The 22,779-nt window shown below is 43.1% G+C and overlaps 2 protein-coding genes and 1 long non-coding RNA gene across 7 annotated transcripts in view; 1 reads left to right on the top strand and 2 right to left on the bottom strand.

Moving 5' to 3' along the window:
* The window catches only part of LOC117430540 (glypican-3-like), a 58,826-nt gene extending 49,294 nt beyond the window's left edge, over positions 1 to 9,532 (bottom strand). The window contains exons 1-2 of one of the 2 annotated variants that reach the window (XM_034902822.2): positions 7,662 to 9,531; positions 1,832 to 1,993 (exon numbers count right to left, since the gene is read on the bottom strand). In XM_034902822.2, the coding sequence (XP_034758713.2) occupies positions 1,832 to 1,993; positions 7,662 to 7,812 (313 nt within the window). In that variant the 5' untranslated portion in view covers positions 7,813 to 9,531. Of the gene's footprint in view, positions 1 to 1,831; positions 1,994 to 7,661 lie in introns of both variants that reach the window. The other variant, XM_034902824.2, reaches the window with a different exon arrangement.
* Positions 9,533 to 12,726: 3,194 nt separating this feature from the next.
* LOC117411839 (uncharacterized) lies at positions 12,727 to 16,550 on the bottom strand. Of its 2 annotated transcripts, none has more exons than XR_009308952.1 (3): positions 16,462 to 16,550; positions 14,565 to 14,729; positions 12,727 to 13,334 (listed from the first exon to the last, which is right to left on the bottom strand). It is a non-coding gene; the product is annotated as an uncharacterized LOC117411839 (long non-coding RNA). The 2 variants fall into 2 exon arrangements; XR_004545859.3 differs by lacking the exon at positions 16,462 to 16,550 and adding an exon at positions 15,795 to 16,104.
* Positions 16,551 to 20,339: 3,789 nt separating this feature from the next.
* Positions 20,340 to 22,640, top strand: LOC117412668 (coiled-coil domain-containing protein 160 homolog). 3 transcript variants are annotated; one of them, XM_034021215.3, is made up of 2 exons: positions 20,340 to 20,414; positions 21,075 to 22,639. In XM_034021215.3, exons 1-2 carry the CDS (start codon positions 20,382 to 20,384, stop codon positions 22,107 to 22,109), a joined length of 1,068 nt encoding a protein of 355 aa, XP_033877106.3. In that variant the 5' UTR covers positions 20,340 to 20,381; the 3' UTR covers positions 22,110 to 22,639. The 3 variants fall into 3 exon arrangements, with proteins under 3 accessions (XP_033877106.3, XP_058857143.1, XP_033877107.3); XM_059001160.1 differs by lacking the exon at positions 20,340 to 20,414 and adding an exon at positions 20,421 to 20,507 and having other exon boundaries at positions 21,075 to 22,640; XM_034021216.3 differs by lacking the exon at positions 20,340 to 20,414 and adding an exon at positions 20,421 to 20,535.
* The last annotated feature ends 139 nt before the right edge of the window (positions 22,641 to 22,779 follow it).

Raw genomic sequence — 22,779 nt, 5'->3', positions numbered from 1 at the left:
AGTAAAAACCCAACTGTATAAATGGGTAATTGTAATTGTAAAAATAATGTGATATCTGTATAATGTGAAATAATGTATAATGTGATATGTTGTAAAAATTGTAAGTCACCCTGGATAAGGGTGTCTGCTAAGAAATAAATAATAATAATAATAAATTAGAATCTGATCTTCCAATTACAAAAGGATCAGATCAGCATGAATAAACTTTCACTATCAAAGGAATATTCTTGACTTTTTTCTTATATATATAAAATCATTTACCTGATGGAATTTAAAATGGAGGTGCTGCCTCTGCAGATCTGCAGTGACCCAACAGCGCACAGTTAAAGGCTGGCTCTCTTAAAGCAAGGGCAAACCCTTCAGAGAGGAAGGAAATAGTTCTGACATTTATAACAACTAGACAGAAACAGCTTGGAGCAAATAAATGAAGAGCTCCTTCCTTCACTCGACTCGTTTCATCTGGCTAGTTTTATTCTGGTACCGTTGGTTTTAGTCCTCACACACAATGTGTCTTTGCTCGTTCTGCACTTTCAAAAAGAGGCAGGGCTTCGGGAGGATTTGAAAAGCCTGCAGTCTTCCAAATGCCCTTTCCAACTCAAAAGGGGAGCCGATAATAAACTCCACGGTTATCACAAGTCTTAACTCTCATTATCTGTGACTTCCTTTTTGCCATGTTGATCCTGATTGGCCTTGGTTTTTAATATGCTTTTCTAGAATTCCCTGTGCTCATCTTGACAGACCGGCTGTGGAGCCCGACACTGAAACGGATTCATTTTCTTTTGTAACGATATGACTGAGTGACTGACTGGCCTTATCTGAACTTTGTATTTATTTATTATTAATCGTGATTTATCTGTGGGGGTGCAGAAGAAACAAACCCTTTTTTTGACACCACACGCTTTCAGCTTGATAGTACAACAGGACAGTTTGTGATGGATTTTAAACACAGTCTTTTTTTCTCTTTTCTTTGCATCCCTTTTTACTTCTCACCTCATTGTCCTCTCTTTCATCCCTCCTAGCTTTCTCTCTCTTCCTCAATCTGTCTCATCCCTTCTTTTTTCACTCTATTCCAATCATTTATTTTCTTTCTACCCTTATTCCTTCAATAATCTCTCTTTTTCCTGCCCCCTCTTTCAAGTCTCTGGTTTCCACTCTATCTCTGCCCATTTTCCTCTCATCTCTATCCATCTTTCCCTATTCCTTCCCTTTCTTTCTACCTCTCTCTTTTTTCCTATCTCTATCCCAATGTTTAATTCTTTCAACCCCTCTTCCTTCACTCTCTTTTTCCTGGTCCCTCCTTCCTCTATTTCTGTTTCTCTCTCTACAGAGAATTGGATGAAAGATATTGTTTTCTATATTTAAACACTCCCACAGAGCATTCAACCTGTACGCCTTTCACTTCACACAATTTAATAGATGGCTGCTTCAAAAGAAATCCTGTAAAACTCAAGGTGAAAGAACTACAGTAGCAATCCACAGCTAGTCACCCAGGCTCTGTATCTGATACAGAGAGAGAAGCAGACAGAACTACAGGACTAATGCACAGCTAGTCACTCAGGCTCTGTGTGTGTGCAGAATGCAGCTGCATATGGAACATACTGGGAAGAAATAACTGGCCCATACTGCATGTTAAGGCTAACGTCTACACTTGACCTGCCTATTTTTGTCAACAGTTAAAAATGTTAAACGTCCAACACATGGCTGTGCATTAAACTATCAACCATACACGAAGACACCCAGTACTGAACTCTCTCTCCGTTCCATTGAGCCAGTCAGACACCCCAGCACTCACTGCTAATGCGTTCAAGGGTAAGCGTGCACAGTGTCCTACCCTGGAAGAGCGCTGCGTTCTGGATGATGAGGGACTTGAGCTCGGTGCTGGAGGCCTGCATGCTGAGCTCCATGCTCTGCTTCGCCGCTGCCTGGTACCGCTCCTCCATCCTGCGGGAGCAGCACGTAGGCCCCTTGGGGAGGCACACCTGCAGGTCCGACCCTGGAACCAGCAATCACAGTGTTAACAGAGGCTGCACCCTGAGAGCATCTACCATCGCAAAAGCACTGCACAGCGATCGAGAACAGCACAGTGACAGCATGGTCAAGCACACAGCAGCTAAACACTGTAAAGCACAGAGAGGTACGCTAAAGCATAACTGATCCTCGAGGATTCATTTTCTAATTCAACGAATGCTGTGGATTAGAGAGCTGTGGTTTTGTTAAAGGACTGTGGATTCTTCAGCTAAACCCCATTCACCATACCCACAGTAGTGCACTGCCCGTTTGCCTGTCTCATAGAGTCTGTATTAAATTGTTAAGACTAACATGGTTTAATTGCAGTAGCGATGGTATTTGTCGCTGGCGTTTTGATTGGCATCAGTTGAATTAGAAATGTTTTAAAATGGGATGAGCAACTCATGAATAAATTGTCAAATAATCCACTTTCTTGTGCTAAACAGTACTCGAAAACAGCATCTTACTTTGACCACTTATTACAGTTTATCCCTTACAAAAAAAAAAAATTGAGCAATATGATTTAAAAGTCAAATGTAAAACATCGCAGACGCTGAAAAAGACTTTGGGTGGAAACGTTTGCTGCAGAGATGCACAACGTCTGAAATCCATCCATTATTATGTTTCAAATTTTGTAAAATGAAGATGTTTTTTTTTCTCATGTTAGAAACGAAAGGGTTCGGTGGGACAGGGAGACTGAGCAGTCAGCTCAGGATGTACCAAATAATAAAACCGAGCCTGCATTTCAACAAGGCACGTCACTCACCGTGCTAGCTATGCAAAGGTCATGCATCCACAGAGAGAACTGGATTCGCAGGAATCATTTGTGCTAGCAAATACAAGCCATTAAACTGGATAATTAAAGTGACATGAATGTTGCCTTTAGATATAAATACACGTCACTGTAAACTGCGCGCAGAGAATCGATTCGACACAGAAGATGCTTTCTTTTGCAAGATCAAGCCCAACAAAGCACCAAGGTTCATCAAACGACATGCCTGAATGCCACAGAATACAAATAGAAATGCAGAATTAACAGAAAAGCACTAAAAGGTATCTTGCATTAAACATCAGTATTGCATGCCCATCTGTTATTTTTAATCAGTGTCTGTAGTGTCAGGAGGTTGGGAGTACAAGAAAGCAATGCAGATCAGAATAAAAAAAAAATACAACACTTTGGTCCGCGACTGCAATGGAAAAACGAACCTGTATCAGACACCAGGAATCAGCCTAGCAATAACACATAGCAGTCAAGGCTAGAAAAAACAGCCTCCTGCTGGTAGCGGAATTGATTCAACAGTATATACGGCTGCTCTAGGAGCCGATGGGGAATGAAAGCATCTCCCAGTGTGGTGCTTGTCAGTTTAAATAATTAACCCGACAGGCAGAATTGACACGCGGGTGACTGATGGTAGAGTAAACAACACTATGGGATTTCCCAGGGCAGTCACATCTGTACAGCAATCATGCAGGATACACTGCAGCCCACTGTGCTGTCGTGAATTTGTACCAGGGCTCCGAAACCCATTGATTAGTCATGAGAACGCCTTTTCTGGGTAAGTGGGGTTCCGTTTGAACTACGGCACCGCGGTCCTTGCCATTATAAAAAGGTGCCCTGGTAACGTGCCTGGTAATTTCGCAGCTTTCCCATGGTTACACTGACCATTCATTTGACCGCGGTCACTCTGCTTTTTAATATCGTTTACTGTACCTCTCTGGGCTTTCCAATGCTTACATGTGCTCTACCATGCTTTATTACACTGTGCTAGGATTTGACCAAGGTAAACTTCTACATTGGCTTTAAACAACTACTGAATTACAAAAGTACAATTACGGTCGCCCAAAACATCCCAGACTTGATTCGTTTTGTTATCCAGTACCTCTTTAAGCCCGCTGCAAGACCAGCAGCAGCAGCACCCTTTATATACTGAACCCCAGCCTGGGTCTGCTATGGCACAAGATAAGGTTGAGGGGAACGCAAAAGTGTCCCATCGTAAAAGCGTGGCAACGTGTAATAAAGCATGGCAAAGTGTAATAAAGCATGGCAATGTGTAATAAAGCATGGCAAAGTGTAATAAAGCATGGCAAAGTGTAATAAAGCATGGCAACGTGTAATAAAGCATGGCAAAGTGTAATAAAGCATGGCAAAGTGTAATAAAGCATAGCAAAGTGTAATAAAGCATGGCAAAGTGTAATAAAGCATAGCAAAGTGTAATAAAGCATGGCAACGTGCTGTAAATGCTGTTATTGTAAATTAATAAGCATGGCAATCTAGGGTAACCCTCAGGTAACCCTGTGGTGGGGAAGGACTACTTCATATATTTTAAACTCTGAATGAGTTCAGCGTTCTGAGATCTTAAGATTGAGGAACACTAAGCTAAACAAGCAAAAGCCTTCCAGTTTCATTTGAATTCTTTCTATTTCTATTACTGCTGGACGGTGTTTTCAATCAGGCTGAGTGGTTTCAGGTTCTCCAGTGTTGAGTTACAGTCCTGTGTCTACTTCACGAAGAACACTAAATTAAACAATTTTCATAATCAATATGCACAGAAAGGTAGAGAGCCTCAGAACACTGCTGTGCATCTTTTATTGTTCCTAATAAACCGCCGGGTGACGCGTGAAGCACCAGAATCACCTCCGATATTCTCTGCACGTTGCCCATCGCGTTTAAACAGATAGCGTAATATCTGGAATCAATACCACAGGGAAGAATGCATGAAAGAGAGAAGATGGGGCTAATTTCAGATAATGGAAGAAAACAAGAAGTCGATATCATCATCTTAAAAGGGAGAGGCGGAGACTGAAAAACTAGCAACTGGAATCACTGGCTTTGGTAACAATTGACACTTTCATCCTAATGTCTATCCACCTGCGATGAAAGATGCCTTTCATTAATGCTGCATTAAACAGAAAAGCACTCTGGGCATCTCTTTCACAACTACCCTGAAAACTAAAATGCACAACAATCTGGGGAAAAGCTTTTAGTACCAGCTTCTCCAGCGAATGCAAGCTGGGAACCTGTTTTGTAAAATGCTGAAAAGTATTTTCATCCCGTTCGACATCCAGATTATTAAAAAGCCGAGATGTAAAGGACGTGATGGTTTGACGCTGTTTTTGCATGCTGTCTTGCTAAGAGAATAGAAATTGTGAACCTCTGATCTGATGGTAGTCTTGCAATGCGTTTCAGACCAGCCTTTTAAGATTTAATGGGTTAAACACACTGGCAGCACCTGTTGAAGAGACACGGAGACGCTGCTCGCCATTAAGAGCTTGTTATGAAAACAACAGCACCAGCAAACTCCTGCCACCAGTGTTACCAACCCTAATGAAACAAAGTAAACATCTCCTACCTGCAGCTATGTTGGTTCAAGATAGCATTATACTGTACCGTTCAACTGATTCACTGCTTTCAGAAAAAGTGCCTGTGCACAGATCCAGCCCAATAGAAGCAGCTTGCATCTTAGAACTTTCTGAACATCTCCTGTTTATATAGCAAGGCTGGATTTGAACCCAGATCTGCAGTGCTGTCCTACTATCTCACCTAGCCCCCAGCTGTGTGTATGTGTGTGAGTGTGTGTGTGTGTGTCTCAGTGTGTGTTTTCTTTACAGTAAGGCAATATCAAAAGGTCTCTTTTGTTCTGAAACAGACTTCCCTTGAGTGCTCAGAACCCTTGATTATTTTCAAAGACACACAATAACACAGAATAGATGAGGCTCGGAGGTTTTTTGTTTTGTTTTCCCCTTTTTTCTTCTTTCATGCTCTCCGAGCAGCGTGCGATTTCTCATTCTGTATGAAAGGTCCCACTGGCACACAGAGTTCCCTTGGTGCCACATGCAGCGTTATTATTATTATTATTATTATTATTATGATGATGATGATTCCATTCTCTTTCTTCAAACAGTACCTCCGCACCAGTCCCCACAGCCCCACTCTCCTGTCCTCCACACTAAAGCACAGCTCCTGTCTACAGTTTTCTAGGTCTGATGTCTCAAACATCACTGACGAGACAAGGAGAGAGGGCAGTTTGGAAAGGGAGAGCTTGTACATGGTGTCACTATTTCTGCAGCAGCGCGCCCTCAAATTAACCCTTTAAGGTACAAGCACATATGTGATGTGTCCCACAGATAAAATGATGCTAGCTTGCTTTTTTTTTTTTTTTTTTGCAACGAGGTGCACGAAACAGGGTTTGAAATGTACTGACAGGCTGGATCTGGTCGTCCAAATGGTCAGTTTCCTTGTGATACCTGAGACACGCTAAAATGTACTTTAAGAAGAAACCATAGAGGGAGCGAGACAAACAGGAAGACAGACACACAAGGAGACACTCCAGACAGAGAGACAGAGGAATAAGTAACGAGAAGGAAGAGAGAGGCACACACAGAAGGACGAGAGAGATTCAGTACAGGAGGGTCACGGAGAGACACGTTTGCACGCCCTGTACAGACCTGAACCCCAAAGGCAGAGTCTGAAACCCAATCAGGACGGCTTGACAGCAGTGTTATTGTACCAGCGATTCCCATTTTCCAATTTCAATTAAGAACGTCTACATTCATTTGCCAGACGCAGCTGAATCCAACCGCAAAACTGGTGCAAGATGACAGCGACACAGGAACGAATTGTGAAGCCACGCATGGTCCACCGAGACACAGAATGAATCCCCTCCAGCAGGGCTTCACTGTTTACTAACTGGAGAGGACAGGGACAAACAGTGCTGTAACTGGCTTACAGTGTGTTCAGCTTCATATAGAGGTTCTGTAAACACACACTCCTATATGAAGGAGCAGGTGAAGCAGTGTGATGAACCAGCAGGACACTCACTCACACTCTTAACATGCCCTCACAGTACATAGATTTCAACACCATTATTTATGCAAAGCAGCAATTAAGTTTTGCATGCTTAATACACTCAACTAGCTAAATACACACACACACACACACATTTATATACCCAAGTTCTTATAAATGATCCAGATTCGAACATTTGCAACTTCCTTGAATTTGCAACTTCGTTGAATGCAATGTGTTTCTGTTTTGACCCCCTCAGTCCATCCTTCAACATTCTCAGCTCCTCCTAAGATTCGGATTCTAACCCCAAGGTCAAAGGTACAATCTCACTTGCAATCTGAAGCACAGGTCTATTTGAAACATCCTGATTTCAGTCTTCATCTGCTATTCCAATAGAGGCAGTTCAGTAAGGGAATGGTTATGATGTCACCGTTTCCGTTCCCGGCGCATCCAGTGCTGTATTTGTGTTTTCAGTCTGCAGTATTAAACCCTGACAGACTCTACATTGCAATTCTTTGTTTACAGAACCGGATTTAGCAATAAACGACACGCGTTGCTGTGCACAGACCTGCTCTTGCAAATGCGAACACAATAGACTTTTCTGAATGCGTGCATGTTTAAAACTACAGAACTGTAAAACAGCATATCATAGCACATTATGGAAAGGCTTTCGCTCCAAACAAAAACTTTTTTCCTCCCATTGTTATAAATTTACTAGGAAACAACTCAAGCGCAATGAGGAAATAAAAAGGGTGTTAGTTCATCAAGAAGCTTATAGTCAGAATGTTCTCTGCAGAAGTTATGAAGTCAATCTTCGGTATGTAGTTATAAACACAGTGGAATATAACGTACAGCTCAATGTACATACCTGAGACGGGCTTCTCGGGTGCCCACTTCACCCCTGGGTGCAGGAGCTGAAAGGACGAGCGCACCTCGAGACAGCTGGGTACCTGCCCGCTGGACTGCGCGAGCTGGAGTAGCCCTAGCAACAACACACCTGGCGCCCGGCTACCTGCCATGGCACTCGGACCGCGTCAGAGCGGTAATAACAGTTATCTACAGACACAGCACACCAGGGCGCCACAAGGCTATTTAAAATCCTTACACAAGCTGATTAAACTGAAGCGGTGTTTTATTTTCAGAAACCAGCTTCTTTAGTACTATATCAGGTATTAGTAACTCAAATAGCTGTAATTAATCGCTCAAAAAAAAAGCTTGCTTTCAAAAACTTCTCAGATTCCTCTCTGTGGCTGCATATTTGCACTGTTGTTTCAAAAACATGCGCGTCGGGCTTCACTGTTAAAGTCTTTTTTTTTAAAAAAAAAAAGACTGAGAACAAAAGTCGTTTGCAGTTGCGTTGCGTGTCGTCCTCAGCACAGCTCTCTGCTCTCTGCTCGGCTGCCAGCGGCGGTGCTGCTCACTGCTGACTGAATCTGTTTCAAATCACAGGGCGGGCAGACGGGATGCGCGTACCCGGGAGAGCGCGTTCACAAACCTGGGGTGGAGTGACGATATCTGTGTGTCTATCTATCTATCTATCCATCCATCTCTCTATCTATCCATCCGTCTGTCTCAGCTGTATCAGTGCTTATTAGTAAATAGCCCGTTGTCTTTCCTGCGCTGCTACGCGTCTGTCTCGGAGGTTGTATAATCGATGGACATGTTTTTTTTAATGCAGGGGTGTCGAATCGCGGTCCCGGAGAGCCAGTCCACTCCACGTTTAACAGGTAAAAATGAGCTCCTGAAGTCCTTCAGGGTCTGCTCTGGCTGCACGTTTAATTGGTTCAATTAAATAATTTAGAACAGGGTTGGAACAAAGACCAGGAGTGGATTCTCCAACTTTGGCCACCCCTGTTCTTACGCATATTGGAAATGAACTACACAAATGAAGCCACTGTCGAATGGACATGCTTTAAATTATAATCTTATCAGCGGAGTGAGCGTCACACATAACACAGTCCTTACCGTGCTGCTTTCTAATATAATCGATTATAAAGGCATACGCGTCTTCTCAACTGCGTGTAAACGCACCGCAGTAAATGCGCCCTTACAATCCTACACCGTCTTATGAGAGGGAAGCACGAAGGATCACTTGCAAAAGCGACGGTGATTAGTTAACCAAACAGCTTCCTAGCTCTCTCTCTCTCTCACAGAGCAAGCCTGCCTCCGGCTAGATGATTCATATTAATTATTCTCTCACTTTCTGTTAATGCACGGCGTGCGACAGCGATCATCATTTCCATCTTCTGAGGATCCGATGTACCTAGATCCTGATCCTCGCCCGGCTTAGTCGAGAGCGTGTCTGCCGGGACTCCCTCTTGATTTAAACGCCTCACAATTAACCTTCGTGCTCAGCCAAGAATGTAATTAACATCGTTAAAATATGGATCAGAGGAGGCTGCGCTCACCAAGTTACCTTCCCACATGGACCGGCGCGTATAACTGCTCTTAATCCCTCGCGAATTTTAATTAGTGACGTCTTTGTGTTGTCTTTATCAACCAGCATGAACTCCTTTCGAATTATTTGGTTGAAAAACTGCAGACTATCTGTAGAAACTAAAACGTGGCATTGATTCAGGTAAGGACCGTGCCCTGTGGGTCAGTGTCTGCAGCCTGGGTTACTCATTCACCTGAACTCGAGCCCATAGCCACACCGTTTCCCGATGCCTCCTCGCTTTTCCTCCGGTTTTGTGTGGACTGTTTCGCCCGGTCTGTGCTTTCCCGTTGGTTTGCTGAACGAGAGGGCGCGGTCTCCAGACAGCTGGAAAAGTAGCATCAATTTAAATGCAAATTCCGGTCCATTTTCCATGTTGTTCTACATTAAACGAAACATATGTCGCTGCATATTTCACAGCAATTAGTTACAGTCGTGTAACTGTTCAACATTGTTAGAAAGTATTACAGTTATCAGCATTGGTTTTAATAGGAAAAATTATTAATAGTATACCAATATTCTGCTATTAAATAATACTTTGTCTTATTCATTATAATCTGTAGTTTATTTAGTATGAATTGCTAATTTAACATTTAGGATTTGTATTATGGTTCTATTTTGCTTTCTTTTTTGGAAAATGCAATTCATGAACACATTATTAAATACGGATTCATATGCTCTCCCCTCACTGTTGCTCAAACAGTCGCTTTGATTTTACACATTTGCCCCTAAATCGTTTACTGTAAACACTGTTTATAAAGGGTAGCGAGTTTCAACGGCTACACAAGAACCTTAAAAAAAAAAAAAAAAAACACCTTCCTTTAATTTATACTTCTCCTAACCCCCCCCCCCCCCCCCCCATGTAAATGGGCTTGTTGCAGTATCCGTGCCCGTGGTTTGAAAGCGCTGAGGAAATTGCTTAAGAATACTTTACTGTTGATTTTATGTGACAGCTGCTGCTCAATCAACGGCACAACACACCTTTTAAACAGTTACTGCCGCGTTAAGCGACGAAAGAAAACGCAATTGCTGCCACCTAGTGGAGAACTGTACTCATGACACACACAAAAACCCGGCGCCCGGCTAAAGATGCAAATATAAATGGGTCAGTGGTTATATTTACAAACACAGACCTGTATATATTTACAAGTTAGCAAAACCATGACAGCACATCTTACTGGTTTCCAAACAGGTTTTACTGGTTTCCACTCCACACAGGTCCAGGGTATTAGCAGGCGCACGCGTCTCACACGGTGAGATGACGTAGCCTGGCCAGGTCAACTTGATTTTAATGGTTTTACCTGAATAAACAAAGGACGGGTTTGACTGTCCCGGAACATTTAAAAACACATTCATTACCGTCACTAAACAGACTTTTATACAGAACCGGCAACTTCAATCTGTGGCGCCACCCAGCTTTCAAATGTGGCTTTATTGGGAGACACATCCATTTTTAGTTTGAATTTAAAACTTGCACTTTCAATATGCATACATGCTTCATCTTTTCAGAACAAGCTGTGCATGTTTGCATTACACTGGAGCCATGATTGGACTCACTAGTTGAAGTTTACATTGTTTTCCATCCATATTGAGAACCCATTACAGTCCCCGGTCTGTTCCACTCGCCACAAGAGGGTGCTCACGAGTTCCAAAAGGTACATTTCCACACTGGGGGGGAAAACATTAATAAATAAATTTGCCCAGTGAAACCATTAGTTATTGTGTATGTCATAGAAACAAGGAAAAAAGCAAAAACTAACTAAATAAAAGTGTTGAGAATTTTGGGGTACAAACGCGAGGTGTTGTCGTAGCGAGCAATTCTAGGGCAGGAGCAAGTTTTGAAAAATCACAATAAAGTAAACCATGCATCCTTGAGTAACAATGCATGCAAACTGTTTGTAACACACTGAAAACAATACACAGACAATTCTGAATGTTTATTATTACATTTATTATTTTAAAACTAAAAGTAAAATAATTAAATAAAAGCAATAAAACAAGCAGACCACTTGCCTGTAACTCAGAAGCTCGGTTGAATATTTTACTGCATGGCCAGCAATCACTGCCACACGCCCTGGAGATGCGAGTATCTCGCGGATTACAGATGGATACCGTGCAATTTTTAAACGTTTGAATAAGATTGCAACGCCACCCACCCGAAAACAGCAAGACTGGAGCCCCCCGCCACATTCCTGCTTACAGGGGACCCAAGACGTCACTTCCTCCTTCCAGTGCACCTTCACTTTCTCTGCACCCTGTCCCCGAGCAAGCAGGGTTACACCGGAACACTCCACAGCAATACACCCTGTCCCCGAGCAAGCAGGGTTACACCGGAACACTCCACAGCAATACACCCTGTCCCCGAGCAAGCAGGGTTACACCGGAACACTCCACAGCAATACACCCTGTCCCCGAGCAAGCAGGGTTACACCGGAACACTCCACAGCAATACACCCTGTCCCCGAGCAAGCAGGGTTACACCGGAACATTCCACAGCAATACACCCTGTCCCCGAGCAAGCAGGGTTACACCGGAACACTCCGCAGCAATACACCCTGTCCCCGAGCAAGCAGGGTTACACCGGAACACTCCACAGCAATACACCCTGTCCCCGAGCAAGCAGGGTTACACCGGAACACTCCACAGCAATACACCCTGTCCCCGAGCAAGCAGGGTTACACCGGAACACTCCACAGCAATACACCCTGTCCCCGAGCAAGCAGGGTTACACCGGAACACTCCACAGCAATACACCCTGTCCCCGAGCAAGCAGGGTTACATCGGAACACTCCACAGCAATACACCCTGTCCCCGAGCAAGCAGGGTTACACCGGAACACTCCGCAGCAATACACCCTGTCCCCGAGCAAGCAGGGTTACACCGGAACACTCCACAGCAAGCTTGCTCTGCATTCCAGATCTAATCCAGAGCAACGTAAAGGCCTGGACCCAATACATTTCAAAAGCACTGCAGACGCATCCTTGCCATCTTTCACATGGATTATATTTGAAGTAAATGCATAAACAAAATGAAAGGAACCCCAGTGAGAAAGCAAGCATGCAAATCAGAAGCAGCAGGACGGACGCTGCTCGCAGCCACAGCGAGTTTTGCATGGATTTGCACAGCGGAGGAATCTCAAAGCTGGATGCAAACCAGCAAAACTAACCGGTATCTGCGTGCCTCACAAAAATCAAACCCACACTGTACGTAACACACACACACACAGGGAGGAGGAGATTCAAGTGTCAGGCACCACTAGAAGTGCCCACTGTGCAGTAGATTGAAGTCACCACTACCTGCACTGTGAGCACTTTGATGCTGCGCAGACAGACAGTCTCTGTGCCCTGGCCAGGTCACACACAAGTCCCTGCAAGGAAGCGTGGATCTCCTTCCTGCACTCTGCGTGGCTTTCTGACAATGACAGCAAATACACACAGCCAGCCTCAAATCTCTGTGGAGACAGATGCAGGAGACACATGTGAGCTACAGTGACATACAAAACACGACACCTGAAGACTTTTCAGGTCTTGAAAGCAAGCACTTCACACCATGAAGAGTCAAATTTATTAGCAGTTCCTAACACACAAAAAAAGTTAAGCAATTTCTGAAACGACACTTCCTACAAACATGACAGATTGAACAGACTGGATTGTAACACATCATCATACAAGGCTGGGGTCTCACACACAGACCTCTTCTGAACAGAGAGCACGTCTCTCCAGGCTGATATACCGGACCAGGGCCAGCCCTGAAGCACAGTGCAGCATGTATGCCAGAAGGAGCACCCAGCGCAGTAGATTCTAGGCTAGTTCACTAACTGCACTAGATGCACCTTAACATAAATACCACAGCAGGACGGGCAGCCAGACACCAAGACGCGCTCGCCCGCTTCCAGTCCCCTAGAAAGCACTGAAAAAGGACTAAAAAAAAAACAAAAAAAAAACACAAGCAAGCAAATCAGCAAGGCAATGGTAGTGTTTGCACTGCAGTCAGAGTGCCGGCTATCTGCACTGTAAGGACTTTTGCACAAACATTCCTGCCATGTTCTTCATCCTTCAGAGTCAGTTCAGATGTTCCTCATCCAGCTTCTTTCCAAAGCATCCGAACCTGCCGAGACAACAAGAGGAGAATGAAGCCTCTACATGCTGCACAGCACCCCGTAGCGCAGGGTCAGTAATGCAAACGCTCACAGAGCCAGCTCCCCCCCCCCCCCCCCGCCGCACCAAAATAAACTACTGATTCAGCGTGCATGAAGTTGATACTGTGCCTGCAACGCAAGCCTGTAGTTCCACAGTAATGGTACAAACAGGGCTTGCCTTGTGCTTGGAAGCAGAGTGCATTAGGACTTGAACCCCAGCTACAAATGCATGCATATCGATCCCAAGTCAATATAACTCTCTACTTTAAACAATTAGAAGGAATCAAGGGTTTCAAAGACAACAGGGGCTAATGGAAAAGATCAACCAGCAACAAGAATAAAAAGGTATGGCAGCTCAGATAGGCGCCATAATCTCCTTAAAAATGCTAAGTGGTCCAATAGTCAAATTGAACGTTAAATGGCAATAGAGCAGAGCTGTCGATCAGACCCGCGCGTTGCGGTTAACAGATTGATATGTGGTGTAATTACTGAAGATCATTACAACTTTCAGATACAATGATTTGCTGTACGTACGCTCTCGTCACACGCAAGGCGCCTGAGCGGAATGACGCAATCTCCCGCTCAGAGCCCACACCACAATAGAATGGACGATCTATTCACCCCCCCCCCCCCCCCACACTACAGAAAGCGGAGATTTACAAAAAAAAATTACTTATATTCCTGATAAAGACACCAAAGTATTTGTTTAAATATACTATACTGTGCTCAAGTGTTTAAACTAAGATTGCAACGAAAACTTGTCAAGCTTGGTTACACAGCATGCAATACACATCTTCACCTGAACTTCAGTTATCGATTGTTTGTAAAACACCAGCATTTGACTCGCATCCCATGCAAAAAAAAATACAAACGTGTTTACTTAATAAATCCCATCGATCATGCCTAACCGGATATCCGCGCCAAACCGTGTCCATCTTCCACACACTGACGCCTCGCTTTTAACTATGTTGCGTAATCCGATTTTGATGTGCTTTTAAAAGACTACAATTACGTAATTAGAAAACACGCACACAAAAGCAAACGTTTCATCAGCAACACACTTCTGTTTGTACAGCAAAAAGCGCTGTGCCTGGTCGCATGTTGAAACTCCCCAGCGAACACATCGTTATATTACAAACCCAAACTGTTTGCGGCCGTTCATCACAACCCAAGCCTGACCTTTGCAATTAAAGATTTACCTGGAACTCCGTTGAAAACATCACCAAACGAACTCTCTCTGGCTGCACGGTTTGCACGCATGTCCGCGGGTTTGCAAACGCGAGGAGGTGCAGAGGAGCCCCCCACGTGCAGCGCCCCTCGTGCTGGGATTATAAAGAAAGGCGCTCAGGAAGGGGAGGCGGGGTCTGTGGAGAAACAAGGCGAGGGGAAGAAGGCAAGATCAGACTGGATTTAAAAAGAGAGACTCTAAACCCCGCCAAACACAAAGACCTGACCTCTAGGAAGGACCTGGTCATTAACAAAGACCAGTCTTTAAAAAATAAACATTTCTTACAATACCGTAAAACTATGAAATATCACTCAGGGATACATCACTGTTAACAGCGTATACACTGTTTGGTTTGTTTGATATTTACCACAGCGTCTGACAAATTGAATAATTTTAATTTATTTAATTGCATATTTTTTTTTCAAAATAACTCGCTTCATCCCTAGCTGTGTTAGTATAGAGCACGGCGCTTTTACACACTAGTTCTGGGCCTAGGGGTGACACCAGGCTTTCCGGATGAAACTCAGCGACACCGGTTCAAGGCAGATTAGTCAAGCGTTTGGGAAATTCTCGGATTCAAATAAACTGTTTGGTTTCTAGGTGCATGTACTACCTATCCCTACTTATAAACTGCACAGGCCCAGGCAAATCAATCGATATAAAACTAGTAATGATACACGCGTTAACCTGGCTATGCTTACCACATGGCTCCCAGAGTAGACCACTGGGTTGTTCTAGGGAATTTACAAAGAATATTATATACATATATACACACACATCTCTCATTTTAAATTAATTAGTTAATTACAAAGAAAAGAGTTATCTGTAACGACAAAGCACTGAAAACTACAAGTCCCTCACCGCTCTCTTGCACAGGCGCAATCAGAAACAAACAGTTTATTATTTATTTATTTTTGTCTAGGGCCCTTATGAGGTAGAAGTAATACGGGTGAGATTGACCACTGACGCCATGTGCTTGAAACCTGCCAGGGTCTAACTGTTTGTAATGCAATTTTATCAAACAAATCCCCCCCCCCCCCAAATAAAACACGGCTGCGTAGTCGGTTCTTTTGAATGTTTATTTTTTACACCACGCTACACTAGTTTAGAAACGCTTATTTACACAGTCACAGCAAAGGGAACCCCCGTCCCGCATTGTCAACACGTTACTATTGTAATTTAACTGCAATAAACAGCTTACCGTAACCTGCACCTCCCCACACTGCACGGCGGGACTCGCTCCCCCAAACCGGCACTTGGAGTATAAGGATTTGCAGAGACTCAACGCACGCGTGCATTCTTCCATTTTTTTTTATTTTTTTTGAACAGCAAAACAACAACGGAGCTTGTGATGTACGGAGGTCCAGATTGCAACACAGCAATCCAGTGGGCGCCATGTGAATTTCAAACAGCAACGACTGCAGCCGCACACTGCACTGCACATTATCGCTAATGGTAACAGACTCCGCGTACAAACTCACGGTACACAGCGTGCCATTCTGATCAAGACTGCCCCCCCCCCATCTGTATACAACAGGTGAGGTGCTGCAGTAATGACAGCAATACGAAAAATGTGTTCATATAACAATGGCAACGTTTTTTAAATGCATACATGCGGTATATTATGGGCAGTGCAAGCGAGTGCTGGTGTTTTATTAATATACAAACCACAATGAAAATAAGAAAGACGAGCATTGTTTCTGCTGCACAATTATTATTATTATTATTATTATTATTAACACGGACTGCTCAGCATTGCATGCGAGATAATAGAAAAACACAGCCCCCCCCCCCCCCCCCCTTTTTTTAAATCAATGCGATCGATTAATTACACCATTAACTGCGCATATAAAATGAAGACACGTTACCTTTGTTTTGTAGATTCAAACTCTGGAGAGGGCTGAGAAAAGTTTCCGAAAGTGGCGCGAATGTGGTATGATCACGTGATGCTGCTCCTGCCCCCCCCAAAAAAATCTCAAACAGATTCGGGGAGGGAAAGCGACCATATCCGCCCAGAGCGATTATCATAATCAATCTCATTGTCTTCATTAGAATTCCTTACACATGAATGGAGAGCGAGTAACGCGCTCCGTGCCTTTTTAAATGCAACGGGTTTGATGTGATTGAAATGTACAAATAATAATAATAAATAAATAACGAATACATAATAATAATAATAATAATAATACAAAGAAAACTTCAATTTATTAGTTAAATAATCCAACTGAAAACTTATGTAAAACTCCTGTTTATTTTGTAAAAACATAATAAGTTAGTTTTAAAAAAAAACCAAAAAACTGGTGAACGGCTGGAATGAGAATTGATAACTTTTTTTGTGTGTGTTCGAATTATATTACTGTTCAAATACTTTTCAATATAATTAATAAATAATACTATTTAAAATTTTAAATGATTAACCAATTACCGCTTAAAATCCGTTTAGCTTGAATAATTCAAAATTAGTTAAAGCACACACACAGAGAGAGAGAGAGAGAGAGAGAGAGAGAGAGAGAGAGAGAGAGAGAGAGACCCAGATGCAGAGGTCTCGATGGGTCATTTTGAAAGTGAAATGGCTGCACATTCACATGTTACGAGAACGAGAAAGTTTCTAATTCGTTGAACAAAGACACGCCATGAGTGAAATCGCTTTTGAAAAACATTTTTTTAGGTAAGGATAATAATAAATAGACACATCATTTTTGTTTCTAATAAATATATATATATATATATATATATATATATATATATATATATATATATATATATATATATATACAGATACAGATTCAATAAAATAAGAACACGGTGAGGGTGAACCGCTTCTAGAGTACACGACCATCATGCGTGTCTGCTATGAGGTGCGAGACCTTTAACCTTCCATCCTGATCCATCCTTCCTTCCTTCCCTACCCCTCACCCACTCCCAACCCCACCCCCTCATCCCCTCATCCCCTCACCCACACACTGACACAGAGTAACCCTGCAGACTTCAGCACGAAGCTAAAACCATTCACAAAACAGACCTCCCTCCCCCCCTCTCTCTCTCTCCCTCTCTCTCACTCTCCCTCTCCCTCTCTCTCCCTCTCCGCACATATATTTAGAAATATATTTTACGCACATGTATTCAAGCAAGGCAAAGGCATGTTCAAATGTGAAGGGTTAATACAAACAAACAGAAACTTGATTCGAGTTCAGTAAAATGTTTGGATACAAATATGGGCAATAGCGTTAAAGCATTCGTATAAACAGTGTTGTTTTTTTCTTTTTTTTTCCCCCCAAACCGACAGCCCGCCCACAGAGAAACCCCCATGCCTTGTAGCAAACTAAAACTATTTCTCAACTCTTCAGAGTCGTATCCGTTCTTCAGTGCGAGAGGGGAAACGCGTTTTTTGTTTTTTTTTAAATGCAAGTGCTTCTCAAGAATGTTCTCTCTTCAGAACACGGTGTTCATATCAGTTGTTGACACAGTGACGCAGGTGATGAAGTTACATACCTGAAAAACATGCAGGTGTTACGCAACCCCCGGCACGCTTCATTTATCATGTTCCTCTAGGTACAAACACTACAAACACCATGCAGTAAAAATGAGGCATGTGAAGAAACCACAGTCCTCACAATGCAATTGAAAATGTGTTTTTACACTGTTGTGTAATATATATGATCTCAGTATTCTAAAGTGTGTTTGTGAATATTGATTTGATTTATATCCACGTTTTGTTCTGAAGACCCTCGGTTGTTAAGTGATTATTTAGATCTGTTGCTTCTGCTTTAAATATTTTCAAAGTGAAACGTTCGTTTAATTATCATTATTCTTACAAATGGTGTTTTTTTTTCCCCACTGTAAAGTAATTACAACTAATATTGCTGTAATTTATAAAGATAACCAGTTAGTTACAAACCACAACTCCACCACACGACTATATAAAGAGCCATATTACTGTACTCAAATTATAAAAGGAAACTTGAAGAAAACAGCAGAAATGAACTTCGCGTTTATTATAATTTTTGTTTAAGGACAACACGTTTCCTGACAACACAAACTGTTTGTTTTAAAACATAAAATGCGTATTTTTAATAAACCCAATTGATTGGTGTTAGTCGTAGTAGTAATAGTAGTAGTTATTATTATTATTATTATTATTATTATTATTATTATTATTATTATTATTAAAACAACACTATAATAATACTACTACTAAATAATAATAATAATAATAATAATAATAATAATAATAATAATAATAAACTAGGCTACAAGTTGAATATTAATGAAATAAATGTAAAACTGCAGGCATTATTTCAAGGGTTAACGTGCCCTACTTTGTTTAATTTTTTTAATTTAAATTGTTTTGTATTTTTGTTGGAAAAAAAAGAAACCCCACACATGACATGTTGCGAGTCTAACGAGTTCAGAGAGCGTTGAGTATTTCTTTCGACTTGCATGTCTATCACATTATCACGGCAATCTCTTTGCAGTGCAGGACAGACGCTGCCAGTAGGATTGGTGAGTCTGCTTCAGCAGCGCAAAACAAACTGGACGGAGCTGCCCGTTTCTCTTCATGCTGAAGGGAAAAACAATAGAAGCACTTCCCTTCTTCAGCGTTGATGTTAAGCAGTGGTTTTGTTCATTAGTTTTTTTTACCGGCATTAGCATGAACCCTCACAGACAGCTGCTATTGATGCTGTAAGGAGGCTCCCATGCCTTCTACTGGTGTGAGCGCTGGTTTTAATTACGCTGTCATTATGAATTAAAACATGGCACTCCTTTCATCTGTAATTTAAGACTGCCTCAATCTGTAAACGGTCCCTTCCTCTGTTTGTTTCATTAATACAGTTTTGATCTGAATAACTTTAATTTGTGTTAATATGCTCAAGCAGTTAACAAACGAGTGATTCTAGCCTGTACAGCAATTCAAAATGCCATTCATTCATTCGCCTTACTTTTTTTTGGAATGTCGTGGAGACTCCAGCTTGCTGTTTTGGACCCCAGTGCAGGCGGGCCGGGTGGCACGGCTGCAGGACAGAGCATCTCCACGCACACTGCAGCCTCACCGACCCGCAGCAGGATAACAGCCCGAGCCCCGACCGTCCCTCCCTACCCCCACTCCGGACCTCGCGCCCCTTCACCCCACTTCCTGCGTGTTAGTCGGCTGGGAACAAAGGGCCAACACAATGACTTTTTTAATATTCATTTATTTGTAAAATCTGTCTTTAAAACGACTATAATTAAATGTACGATTCAAGGTTGCTCAACAGGCTGTTATCACCTTAAAATAAATACGATTTATTTTCATATATGTATGTGTGTGTGTGTGTTGAAAAGTGAACCAATTCAATTGTAATGTTGAAATGGGGATATTGTTAAGATAAGCACCTATAAAAACTCAGCTCCCACCGTTCAGTTTTCTCCCAGATTTTATTTGATATATTTAATGGTTCGATTGTTTTTTATCCTTGGGTGCGTCTAATCTTAGTTATTTTGCAGTGTTACACCTTTTCAACATTAGCATTTCAAGTCGTTATTTTTGTTTAGATGCATTTCAATGCTTTTTCTGTGATGCATGTCCCCAATGGAAGATCAGTATTATACGCAGTTGTGGGATTCGTGTAAGCTGTAGCCCAGTAGTCGTATTTACTATTATGGTCATTTAGATTTTACGCTTCACTCGTGATTGTACATGCAGCATCCACTCCGCTAGAGGGCGCTAGAAGAACAACTAACTCTTACTCTGTGGAGAGAGGAGCCACTCTGGTTTATTCACATAGTTGGTGGTGAGGTACGCGTCTCTATGGATACGAGGCCCTGCGTGGAGTTGATTTACGTAATGTTTTTTTTAATATGTAAATACACACACGTTTTATGTAGCATGCGTTTTCTGTTGCAGGTTTGATTATATGAAACAAGAATTACCGAGGCGAGTTTCAGTGTCGTAAAGTATACTGGTATGCGTTTGGCGTTTCTCTGCATGTAAAGTAAATACATTGTCCAGGACCCCGTTTTTAATTTGGGAATAATTATGTATAATTATTAAATGTAATGTTTATTTTGAATCACTAGCTCCTGGAATTCGTCCTCATGTATTTTGTTTTTACAGACGACAGTTCTTCCCGGATATTGTGTTTGATAATACTGCAGTGTAATAATTGATAGTAATAATAATTGGTAGTAGATTTAAGTTATCGGTTCCGTTCTGCCAGTTTGTACGACCTCAAAACAAAAGAGAATACCGTGTGTTGTGTTCTCAATGACTGTAAGTGTCTGCCTCTCAGCGGCCAGTTTCAGCGTAATGCCGAACATTTAGCAGGCTGATAGCTAACAGCAAGCTACTGTATATTCCTTCAACCGACCTGTTTGGAGTTTTGTATACATGAACTACTCTAAATTATCAAAAGACAAACATTTAGAAAATAATTCACTCACGCTGTATGGTGATTGAGGTTTTATGGCTTTAATGTAATGGATTTTTTTCCATCACCGACAGGTAGAAAATATTAAGAGTGAAGCAATGGAAGATACTGAGAACAGGGAGAAGGAGGGGGAGCCTCACTGGGTGTCTCAGCTGTTCCCCCCTCGCTTCACCGCGCTGGACCTGCTAGAGAACAGCCTCACCCCCGGGACACGACCCCCTCTCCTGCTATCTGAGAAGCTGGCTGCCCAGAGAACAGAGCGAGTTCAGGAGATCTATCGGGGGGCACTGAGAGAGCTGCAGGAGGGGGAGAGACAGGACAGGAGGGACCGCCTAGCGAAGAGGATGGTTTGGGATCCTCAGAGAGGAACCAAGGTGGAGCTGTCCTCCACTGTCCCCACCACCACCACCACTAGCACTATCTCCACTGCCTCAGAGAACAGCACGGAGCCTGCCTCAAAAGAGGAGCACGCCAGAGAAGTGATGGAGCCATGCATCTGGACTGCGCAGGAGCTGTCCGCTCTGCGGCAGGAGATGCGCCAGGGAGACTCGGAGCGCCGACGGCTGGAAACCCGCCTGGCTGAGGCTCTGGAAGAGATTGAAAAGCAGCGTGGCGAGCGAGGGTCGCTGGAGCAGGCTCTGGGGTCCAGGGAGAGGGACCTGGCCAGCGCCCAGCAGCAGAACGAACGCAGGGCCCTGCATCTACAGACGCTTCAGAGGGAAGCTGGCAGGAGAGACGCCAGACTGGAGGCCCTGGCGCGAGAGGTGCGGGAGAGGGCAGCCCACTCCCGAGGCCTGGCCCAGGAGCTGCAGAAAGCCAGGTCGGAAATCCAGGAGCTCACCCTGCACAACAGGGAGCTGGCCGCAGAGCTGGGGAGGTTGAGACAGGAGCAGGAGGCAGAGAGGCTGAGGCAGGAGCAGCTGGCACAGGTGCAGCGCGAGGCGGCCGTCAGGAGGCTGCAGAGGGACCTGGAGGCTGCCCGAAGCGAGCTTGCTGTGGAGAAACAGAGGCACGGCCGGAGCCTGAATGCCTTGGAGTTGCTCAGGAGGCACTTTGCTAGCTTACCTGCCCAGGAGATGCAGGACACCTTCACTGCTAAGTTTGAGTAGAGCTGATCCGGAAATAGACATTTGCTGTAAAGGGGCAACAACAAACGAGTCAATCATAGTCATTATCACTTTGCACACATGTTGGAATCTACACTTTGTCAAGTGACTTAACTTTCTTGCGAGTCTTCATCACGTTGATGACATTGACAGGACCAAGAAATCATAGACCGCTCTCACGGGCACCCAAATAATGTAATGCGATATTATAGCGTAGAAGCAAAGGGAGGATTAGCTTGAAAATATCCATTTAGGTAAAACTATGTGCCTGTTGTGTTTGTTTCTCTGATCCTGACACTCTTCTGTAAAGACTGCACAACGGCAGTGTCTTCAGATGTGAATTGTTGGGGCTTCTGGATCGAGGACTTCCTGAAATTCTAACAGGTTTTCACGATGGATTTTCCAAGCGCTGCTGTCTTGGTACATTGTTTCAGCATATTTTAATAAAAGTGGTATTTTTTATTGAACCCTGGAGTGCTTTTATTTTTGATATAGTAAAAGTATGGTGGCCCCATCGGTGTTAGAGTAAGGAACACTCGCGTATTGAAGATATAAATATATCAGTCATGACATTGATTCCTCTGCTGAATTACACAGGAGGTCTGACACACATCCATACACAGCAGACCCCCACCCTAGCTAGTAGGACCAGGGTTTCCTGCATCCTCGTCCT

Source organism: Acipenser ruthenus, chromosome 26, assembly GCF_902713425.1.
Source record: "Acipenser ruthenus chromosome 26, fAciRut3.2 maternal haplotype, whole genome shotgun sequence".
In the NCBI taxonomy this organism is placed as follows: domain Eukaryota; kingdom Metazoa; phylum Chordata; class Actinopteri; order Acipenseriformes; family Acipenseridae; genus Acipenser; species Acipenser ruthenus.
This window is presented reverse-complemented; position numbering and strand designations above follow the sequence as displayed.

Bases quoted from the DNA above. Each gene is read 5' to 3' on its own strand.
- LOC117412668 (XM_034021215.3), top strand. From the start codon at position 20,382: ATGGATACGAGGCCCTGCGTGGAGTTGATTTAC. The intron at 20,415-21,074 runs GTAATGTTTTTT...CATCACCGACAG, and splicing joins CCTGCGTGGAGTTGATTTAC to GTAGAAAATATTAAGAGTGA.